This window comes from Dromaius novaehollandiae, chromosome 22 (genome assembly GCF_036370855.1).
Source record: "Dromaius novaehollandiae isolate bDroNov1 chromosome 22, bDroNov1.hap1, whole genome shotgun sequence".
NCBI lineage: Eukaryota > Metazoa > Chordata > Aves > Casuariiformes > Dromaiidae > Dromaius > Dromaius novaehollandiae.
This window is the reverse complement of record NC_088119.1, coordinates 10,807,800-10,818,047: the sequence shown is the minus strand read 5'-3', so window position 1 is coordinate 10,818,047 and position 10,248 is coordinate 10,807,800. Positions and strand designations below refer to the sequence as shown.

At 58.9% G+C, this 10,248-nt stretch overlaps 1 protein-coding gene across 1 annotated transcript; it reads right to left on the bottom strand.

Moving 5' to 3' along the window:
• Positions 1-1,789: 1,789 nt before the first annotated feature.
• On the bottom strand, positions 1,790-3,787 carry EIF1 (eukaryotic translation initiation factor 1). The gene is made up of 4 exons (XM_064524760.1): positions 3,591-3,787; positions 3,212-3,375; positions 2,944-3,045; positions 1,790-2,634 (listed from the first exon to the last, which is right to left on the bottom strand). The coding sequence occupies exons 1-4, from the start codon at positions 3,619-3,621 to the stop codon at positions 2,590-2,592; spliced, it is 342 nt and encodes a 113-aa protein (XP_064380830.1). The 5' UTR covers positions 3,622-3,787; the 3' UTR covers positions 1,790-2,589.
• Positions 3,788-10,248: the final 6,461 nt, after the last annotated feature.

The following is a 10,248-nucleotide window of genomic DNA, read 5'->3' as shown; positions in this document are numbered from 1 at the left end:
AAGGAAGAGAGGCTTTCACCTGCAATTTTAAGTAGCTGAATTTAAAACTAGATCAAAAAAATACTTAAAATTCCTGTCTGGCTCAGACAGTAAAAAATTTGCTGATATCAGGATGGAGAGTGAGGTAGAAGGAGGGAGAAAAGTACTCTAGGAGGTGAATCTGGGGAGCAACTTAATGCCAAAGTGGAAACACAGCCCACCCTGAAGCGCAACAGCCAGCCTGGTTGGTGACCCACCGGGTGAGGAAATGGAGGCACAATCGGACCAGATTTAGGACGTATATGATCACATTTGTGTACATCCGATGGCCTCGGCTCCCTTCCAGCCTCACAGTCTAAGTATCTCCTCTTCTGGCTACTTAGCAGAGGATGCCTTTGGTCATGCTCTGCTGATTTAAGAGCTCCTGAGAGCATGAGACTCCCCAGGAGCCAGGTCTTGTGGCCTCGCTCACATAGCAGCAAGCCCAGACCTCGGAAAATGAGGGAAAAGCCAGGGATCCAGGACATGCTCCTCCACCAAGTGAGGTACATATTGGCCTTGCAGTACAGATTCATCCCCTAACAGCTTCAGGTGCTAAATCGCTGCGCTGTATCTAGTCTACATGGAAAACTCAACCTTGTTCCACAGCCTGAACTCCCGGACCCATAACCCCACCGCGCTTGCGGCCTTGCAGCCACAAGTGCCAGGCAGCACGTACACCTATCGCCGCGTGAGTACCGGCCTCCACACTGCCGCATTCGCTCTCCTAGCAGCAGCAGGCAGTGCTCTTAACCACCTGCCTTCCCAGGGCGTTCGCAGTGGTTTTGCATAATTGCAACAAATTCACTTCCCAGAGCAAAGTCCCCAAGGAAAGTTAATGGCAGCATTATAAAGCAAGCTAAGTGTTCCGCCACACTACATGAAAAAGAGGTTGAAAGTCAGGATTATTTCACAGGAATAATTGAACAAACGAGGCTCTGTTCTTAGCTGCCAAAAACGCAAGTGGCTTCCCAGGCAGTGCTCAGCATTTCCATCGTTGGTAAGCGAGCCTCTCCAAAGTACGCCTGTACTTGCAGCACACCTGCTAAACAGATCCCACCTCTGCTGGGAGAGTTTCCTCCAGGCATTAGGGAAGGAAACTGATGGACTTTCTGCTCTCACTCCCTCTTACAGACCTGTCCCAGAACATTTTACATTGTTCTTCCATAAAAGACACTTAATCCCCAGGACTAGATCCTGCTGTACAGTACTCTGCTCTGAAGGAGCTTGTTTTGTCCTAGGTATCTTTATTCTTGCTTGTTCTGAGGCACCTAAGCTTGGACAGGCAAAGCTGCCTGAAGGGTTGCTCGAGGGGAGAGGCCCTTGACCAGGCACTCACTGGACACGGGGCAACAGCCACCCTCCTCCCCGCGGAAGCCGCAGCCCCTGTCTCTGCCGGGAAGCAGAAGTGCCGACTGTCCCTGCAGGGCTTCCAGGAAAGCAACGAGCACGAGCTCCGGCGCGAAGGTTGGTGAACTGCAGCCCCAGGAAGGGCATGACTCAACACAAACACACCCGCTCACGAGCTGTTTACTTCAACCGCCGTCAGGAAAGAGGAAGCACAGCAGAGCTGCTCTCTGCCTTCCCCTTTCTGCACGTGCTCTCTGGGAAACGCTCCGCAGCACATACAGAGCTTCCCCCCAACCCACCCCACTTATTCCTAGGCTGCAGAGGGGGGCACAGTCGCTTCAGCATCAAAGCAGCCCTGCAGGCTCCTGCTTTTACAGCAAAGCACTTTGGCTCCAAAATGCAATTGAATCCACCAAGCAAATGCTTTTGAAAATCATTTTTATTTAAATAAGACTTTAAATACATTACATAAAACATTAAAAATGAAACCAAAAATCTGTTACTTCACAGGGCATTAGGCAGCAGTTGCTAGTAACATGTAAGCTCTGCAGCTCTATCTACAATGATACTTGTTACATTAGTCCAAAATTGATCCCTTGTCAAAAGTTTAACCCAAGGTAAATGGTTCAAGTATGCTACCCCAGGATCTTTGGGCTTATGATACCAGTGCCTGGCCAGGCCTGAATTCCAGACATCCAGCCTTGGAAGTCACTCTTCAGTTACTCTTCTTGTTCAAAGTCAAGTTTCCCCAAATCCCTCTGCCACCAGGAGCAAATACTGCCTAGAGGGAAGGTACTGTCTCCCCATTTCATGTCACAGCTCACGTCTGGTGCCTCATTCCATGTAGGACTGCAGCAGACACCTCAAGTATTACCGCCCATTGAAATGGAAAGAAAGCTGGACTGAGGAGAGATTCTGGCAGTTTCTGGACTGACATGTTGAGTCCCTTGACTTAACTTGAAACATCTGGTTATTTTTAGCTTCAGGCCGGACAATGCCAAATGCCTGATTTACCTCTGTTAAATGAGGGACAGCAAGACGAGATAGCATGGGCTCTTGTCAGTTTATTACATCACTGAATTACACTAGTCCAGACTGAACAGTGGACCCAAGATTGTTACATTACACAAACCAGCTGGTTTTAAACTTATGACAAGGGACAGATGGGATTTTCATGGTAAGGAAGTCTTCTTGCATAAAGCTTCAGTGACCCACAGGCACTTAAAACCCATGGACTTTCAGCTGGTCGTCTTTAGCCAGTCCAATCTGTAAGAAAGGAGACGCGCTTTATAGTACAAACTAGACAAGCCTTTGCTTGCATCCATGCACAGTTTACACTGCAGAACTGTCAAATTTCTACCCCCTCCAACACGTAGCTGAACAACCAGACTACAACTGCAAAACCTTGCTGGACAAGTTTTTACTCAAGCAAGAACATCAATAAAAAACACAGAGCTTCCTCCAAGAGCCTGTTAAGTCTAAGAAAATGAGAACCTGCAAAGCTGTTCATTAAGACAGAGACTTGTCTTCTGTTTAGGAATTAGCAAGCTGCACCACTGACCCACAGCATCCTACCTCCACGAGGAACTGGCATATGTTCTTGCGCTGGTCGCCTTGCAGTTGAATCACTTCTCCATATTCAGGGTGTTCAATTACAGTACCATTGCAGGCAAATTTCTAAAGGAAACGGTAAGAGAAACAGGGAGGACTCCTTAGGATGAGGAAACGCAACACTCTGGTGCCGGTCCGGCTCGCGTCGTCGCAGCCCACCCGACCAGGAGCCTCGTGCCCCAGCGTTCAAAGGCTTCACCCCCTCCCGAGCGCCCAGGACGGCGGCACCCACCTTTTTGAAGGCCTTCACCAGTTTCTTTTTATCGTAGTCATCCGCAATACCCTGGACAGTGGTGAGGGTCTTCCTGCCGTTCCGCTGCTGGATCCTTATATGGATGTAGTCCTCAGTGCCGGCAGGAAGCAGGTCATCACCCTTACTTGCATCAGCAAAGGGGTCTGCGGGAGAGCGCTCGCGTCACCGCCCTGCCCCGCCGCCGCTCCCCATTGGGCGGCCGGCCCGCCCGTCAGCGCCGCGGCCCGCCCCCCCGCCCCGCCCCCCCCGCCGAGGCTGACGCAACCGGCCGGGAATTGCAGCTGCGCCACGGGGCGGGGCCGCGCGGGGCGGGGCCGCGGCCGCCGCCCGCCCCCGCCCGCCGCACAAAGGGCCTTACCGAAGGGTTGGAGGTTCTGGATAGCGGACATACGATACGCTTCCCTTCCCTCGGCGGAGGCGGCGGCGGCGGGGCGGGCGGCGGAGGCGGCGGCCGGGCGCGGAGAGAGGCGGCGGCGCGGACGGCTCTCGGCGGAGGATGCTCTCGCGGCGGCGGCTCGAGACTCTGTCAGGGGGGCGGGACTGGCGCCGCCCGCTTATATACCGCCTCCCTGTGACGCCAGCGCGCACGGGAAGCGAGGGCGGTGATTGGTTGCCGCGCGGAAACGTCATGACGCACGGCCGAGCGCCGCCGCGCCCCGCCCGGCGCGGGAGGGGCCGGGCGCATGCGCGGCGGCGGCGGCCTGGGCAGGGGGGCCGGCCTCGCGCGGCGCCCGCGGCGGCGGCGCATGCGCAGTGCGGCGGGCGCCCCACGGGGCCTAGGCCGGGCCCGGCCGGAGCCGCCTGGGCCGGGGCTGCTCCCGCCGCTGGCCCCGCCGCCCGCCCTGCGGCGCCCCGCAGTGCCCCCAAGCACCCCCGTCCCCCTGCAGCGGGGGCAGCGCCCCGCGGCCTCCCGGGCCTGCGCCTCCCGGCCGCCCCGACGTGGCCCCGGGCTCCGCGAGGAGCGGTGACCTCGCGTGGGGCTGCGGGACGGGGCGGGATCCCCGGGGGTGGGGCACACCCCGGGGGGGGGGGGCAAGATCCCTGGGGTGGGAGAGGATCACCAGGACGTTACAGGATCCCCTCGGAATTACAGGATCCTCAGGGCAGGGCAGGATCCCCGGGGTGGGACAGGATCCCTGGGGCATTACAAGATCCCTGAGGTGGGACAGGATCTCTGAGGTGGGAGAGGGTCACCAGACATTAGGGATCCTGTCACACTCTAGGGATCCTGCCCTGCCCTGAGGATCTTGTAATTCCCTGGGGATCCTGACTCGTCTTGGGGATCCTGTAGAGTGTGACAGGATCCCTGGGGCATTATAAGATCCCTGAGGTGGGACAGGATCCCTGGGGCAGGACAGGATCCTGAGGGCTGGCCAGGATCCCCCAGGGCAGGAGAGGATCCCTGGATTTTTGCCAGGCAGTGCATTTCCAGATAATCCAAACACCCAGTAACCCCACATTCTGCAGGAGCGTCGCCCCATCTCGTTCCCAGCTGGCCAGATGCTGGGAGCAGCCCGGGTCTGACCTTGCCGAGCTCGGCGCGGGCCAGTTTATCAGCCCGGTACTCCATGGCTGCAGGCGTTTGCACCAGGCTGCCCCAGCTGCCTGGCGTCCTCCCAAGCCACCGCACAGGGACAGCAAGGACACGGTGGGGTCACGGAGAGATGGGGCCTGCAGGATGCTTTCTGGTGATTTTATTTACAAGCTCCAGCCTGAAAACATGCCAACTCCGGCGGGAGCGCGTGCATGTGAATGTATGTTTGTCACTCAGCTATTGCCATGGTGACAGCCATACTTTAAGCAAGTAGATAACCACATGCAGATAGAGATCAGGCCTCTGTGCTCTCTTTTCCGAGCGTGCTTGGCAGGGAGATGCTCAGACACCCGGGTGCTGCAGGAGGGGATGTTCCCCAGAGGGGCCTGGGGGCTCTGTGATGCTACGGGGAAACTTTCAAGGTATCGTCTAAATCTGCCTGAAAAGCAAGGTTTTTTTCCTCATTAAACACATGACAATTCCCATTGTGCTTACTACCTTGCAGATCAGACAGTCGGGCCTTGCTTAAGTCCTCCTTGCAATGCGAACTCAGCCACTTGTGTAGCTTGGCCGGTATTGGCTTAGCACCTCCGCAGTCCCCGGTTGTGCCGGAGAGCCGAGGGGATCGCTGTGGCCTCACGCAGTGCCGTAACCCCGAGCACTGGAGCAGTAACTCAGGAGCCCCCGGACAGCTCATCCCCCAGCTTCCTCACCCACTTCACCACACTGCGCTGGGGCCAGAAGTACCTGCTGCAGGACACTCAGCGTAAATAGGCCCCCCCGTTTCCCAAGCTGTGGGCAGGCATTTCTGAAAACAGCCTGCTGGGCAAAGCCGCCTTTCGGAGCCTCGAACCCACGAGCCCCGATGGCTGGTCAGCAGGAATTGCCCATCTCGGGTTGATCCTGTCCTCGAAGCCTCGTGGATGGCGACGTAACTGAATGTACTTCACAACCAGATGCTTTCAATCCTGCTTCCAAGTCCTTCTAATTTGGGGGCTTGGAGCCTGGACCTCAGTGTTCAGTGCCAGCTGCTGCTAAAGAAAGATGATTTATAGCTTTCCTGGTGCCTGACGTGTCTAAAACCCCCCCCCACAAACTGACAAGCGTCTCCCAGCACTGTCGGCATGACACAGAGCGGAGGTTGCTTGCAGATGAATGTCACATCCAGCTCAGAGATGTATTACACGTTCTAAAAATACACCAAAACCCCAGATATGAAGAACGGTAAATCTCCTACACAATTCATGGGGTCAAAAGCCATATAGATCCAGACGGAACACAAACTCTTCTCTGGGAGCTGGTTAAAACTGAACAAAGAGCTGGGGTACTGCCCCAGTGAGACGTGGATCTGCTGCGCTGTGTCTGTTGTGCCGTGGATCGCTCATCCCGGAGCTCATCACTTCCTTCTAGATCCCCTGCGGCCTCGGCTTTCAGTGTGGAGGTGTTCCTGCCGTGCACTTGAAGCCATCTCTGAAGTACCATGTATTTTGGACAAATTACTGGTGTCTGGGTGTGCTGCCCTCTGCGGGTCCTGGGAGCCATTGCATGATTAGATGGTGCATCACTCTTGGGGGCTTTTATTTAAGATGAAGGCAAATTATTTATCTTGCACTAGGTAGAAGGAATCATTTGCTTTGGTGTATTTCAGTGTCTCTCTGGTGTTTCTAAAGCACCTGCCACTTTTATATGTTCTTATGTGATGGATCAGCTGGAGGACTGGCTTAAGTTTTCATTAAAATGTGAATTTGCTCCATGACTGTCATGACCAAGCAGACAGCTCTTCTGTCCCTGCTATCTCTGATCAGATTTTCCTTCCATACCAGAAGAGGAACCATCTCAAGCAGCATCAGGGTGGTGTATCCAGACATCAGAGAAGCGATTAGATATTTCCACTCTGTCTTTCTGCTGGAGGCATTTCAAAGACCTCACTACAGCAAAGGGACTGTTCATGGCATTCAGTGCCAAAAACTCAGAAAGAGTCATTGGGACCTGCTGTCTGGTGTCTGCTGACTCTCCGACCAGTCTCATGTCCATGCCAGGCTGCTCAGGACGTCCCCAGAGAGGCAATTTGTCAGCGGCGCTGCAGGGTCACAGCAGCCCTACGATACGTAGGGGCTTGCACCCTTGCAAAACAGCGAGAGGCAAGCGCGTGTCAGGCACCACCACTGGTGCAAAACCATCAGACAATGTCAGATGAAACACTTTCCTATTTTTACCACCGGTTTTCCATCCCGCCCCGGCTCAGGGGCCCCCGGCTGCTCCATCCAGCTCCATCCAGCCTCGCGGCCGGGGCGAGGTGCCTCCTCCGAGGGAGAGGCTCGTCCCGGGCTCCCCACGAGGTGGCAATGCTGATCTCCCTTGCGAGCAGGTCCCTCAGCACCCAGCACGCCCGTTGCTGCAGGACCTGGCAAGTCCTGTACATACTACCCGGGCTGAGGACTAGCTCCGCACACAGGGAGATCTCTGTGCTCGGGGGCACGGCAACGTACAGTAACTGGCCAGATTTGTTTGAGGGTCACCACCAGCAGAAGACGGGGCCCAGAGCAGCTTGTGTCCCGTGACACCTGCTCTGTCGTGCCCCAAATCAAAGGCACAGCTCTGCAGCCGTGGCTTGGCAGGCGCTGGCTTCCAGAAACCATCTCGTCCATCAGCAGAGCGTGATGCACACAGACCGCTGTGACGAGGAAACGCGCTGATGGAGAGGCCAGGGACTGCCCGGCGTCAGTGCGGGGCAGCGCAGCCCTCGGGTGGACGTGCTCCATGTGCGGCACGACTCAGCCCGCGGCAGCAGCGACGCAGGCCCACCCGCGGCAGGGCCCGGCGGTAGCACCGGGTGCTTGAGGTGCTCCTTGCGGGGCGAGCAGCCCTGCTCGGCTCGCTGGGGGTCTCTCCCATTTGAGCCTGGCAAGGCCATTTCACCCCATGCACATCAGCGCTCTTGGGCAGGAGGGCTCGCTGTCCCTCCCTGCCACATGCCCTGGGTGTGTGGAAGGAAGGAATTACCCCAGCATTTTGCTTTTCTGGTTCTCCCATGGCTCAGAAACACCCTCCAGGCTGGGACATTCCTAGAAACCAGCTTTTCTCCTCTAACATCCCCTGTGTGACTGCACAGATTGGGTTCAGGATGAGCTGCATGTTTGATGCACAGCATTTGATCCCATTAATCAGTGACAGCAGCACCGGCAGACGTTAGCCCTGATGATTAACCTGCTCATGGGAAGTGCTGAGGCATCACTGGGGCGAGCTCAGCTGTTGCGGGGCCAAAGGCAGAGCAGGGAATCCCCGACTGCTTGCTCAGGTGCCACCTTCCCTTTGGATATTTCCGGCAATTCATGTCCCACAGTTCAGAAACCCTGGGAAAAAAAACACTTAATAAGCAAGTGAAACAATCTCCACCCACCTGAGGCAGGGCACAGCTTGCAGGATGCTTTCTGTGCAGCCGTCTGTGTGTGCCGGGTGCTCCCGGGATGGACGGCACTGGACATGCTGCAACATATCGCTTCAAAGGGCCGGTTTCAAATGTATCTTCCCCAAGCACTGCAGCAGGTCCCGGAGCAGCCGGGCAAGACTCAATTCCTGCCTAACCCTCTGGGAGCAGGACCCGGGGTCCTAGGCCACCCCCATCCCCACAGCATCCTTTTTCCCCAACATTTCACGCCCCCGTGACGTGCCATCGGCACTGCCCCGCTGCCAGCACGCTCGCTGCGCTGTTCGCTCCGAGCCTGCCAGGAGCCATCACAAACCTGGAGCCTCTGGAGCAGGGAAGCACAGGGGTTTGCAGGGCAGATTTCCCTCAATACCGGTGGGTGGGTGGGTGGGTGGGTGGGTGGGTGCGTGCTCGCTCCCTGGCTGCCTGCTGGGGCTCACCAAGACCTGGCCCTGGACTTGCTCTTGACTCCCAACCTCGGCTCCTTTTCTAGCTGCCTGCTGTGCATCAGCGCCGCATCACACACACCTGCAACGCAGCTGAAAGCTGTCAGCTGCAGGGCTCTGGTGGAGGAAACACAATGAGTGCTGCTTTATTGCTAATATTGCTTTCTAACGGTGTTTATTCAGCTCCCCGCTCCTGCGCCTCGCTGCACCACGCGGCTGCAGCCCGTTTCGGCACCGGCAGCCCCATCCGTGGCCGGGACCACGCAGTGTCCGGCCGGGAATGCTGGTACTGCAGCGGCGTCCCGGCGAGGGCCCGGCGCAGTCGCTGGGTGTCAGCACAGCCCGAGCGCGGGCCGCGGCGTGCGCAGGCCTGCGGGTGCCCCGGGGCCGTGGCCCTGCACCGAGCGTGGCCTCGGGGCTGCACGAGCGCTCGGCACATCCGCAGCCCGCGGGCGCTGCAGGGGTCCCATGGGGGGACGCGGGGCGCTTCGGCCCTGCCGGGGTGCCAGGGTGCATGGGTGCTCCTCGCCGCAGCCGGGGGCAGGAGGGCGTCTCTGGCTGCCCCGCGTCGGGGTCCAGGCGACGGTGGCAAGGGGATGTGACCGTGGCGTCCCCGGGGCTCGCAGGAAGCCCAGGGCCCCCCGGCTGCTCGGCTCTGCCTTCCCCTGGCGGCCTTCCTCCCCATCGCTCTGCCTCGCCCAGCTGTGAAACCTCCCCTCTCCGCGAGGTGCCAGGAGAGATCTAAGCACCGGTCCCGGCCCAGCCCAGCCCCGACGCGGCTGCAGAGCAGGCAGGGCCGGGCCGGGGCCCAGACGCATTCGGCAGAGAAGGGGCACGAACTGCTCTGCCGCCGTTCCCACGGGGCCGGACATGGGCTCTCCCACACCGCCGGGACCCCCGGGGAGGGTCCGGCCCCCGTGCACGCGCTCAGTGCTCGCGTTGCAGCAAAGGCGCTAAACACCCCCAAAGCTCGGGGGTCACCAGGGCCGGGACAGCCCCCACCCTCGCCCGGGCCCTGCTGGGGGCAGCCTCAGCCCGGAGCAGCGGCTGAGACCGGCGGGGTTGTGACACCCGTCCCCGCACAGGCCCCAGGGATGCAGCAGGCAGTGGCGCCGGTCACCCCACGTGTGCCTGGGTTACGGCCTCGTTCAGGCCGGGACCGCTGAGCGCCCCGGCGTGCCGGGACGGGGGCGTCTCTGGGCCCCTCTCCTCCCTGCTCAGCAATGGGGAGCAAAGCCGAGGGGATTTTTGGCTGCAGAGGTGCCAAACGGGACGGCGAGGGCGACCGGGGGACTCAAAAGAGCCAGGACAGGGAGCGCCACGATGGGGTTTGCATCCGGCTATCCCTGGTGAAGTGTGGGGGGGAGCGAGCCGGGGGCTGGCTCGGAGCCCGTTCCCACCCGCCAGCAACGTGCCGTTGCTGGGCTCGTCCCCCGGCTGCGTTTCTCCGCAGCTCGGTGACGCCGCCGGCTCGCGGGCTGCTCCAGGCGCGGCAGAAGGGGCGGCGGGGCCGGATCTGCTGCCTCGCGGGGTGCGGAGGGGCCTGGGCACGGCGGCAGCCGGGGCTCCGGCATTGCCCCTGCTGGCTGCCGCCCCTGCAGCCAAACAC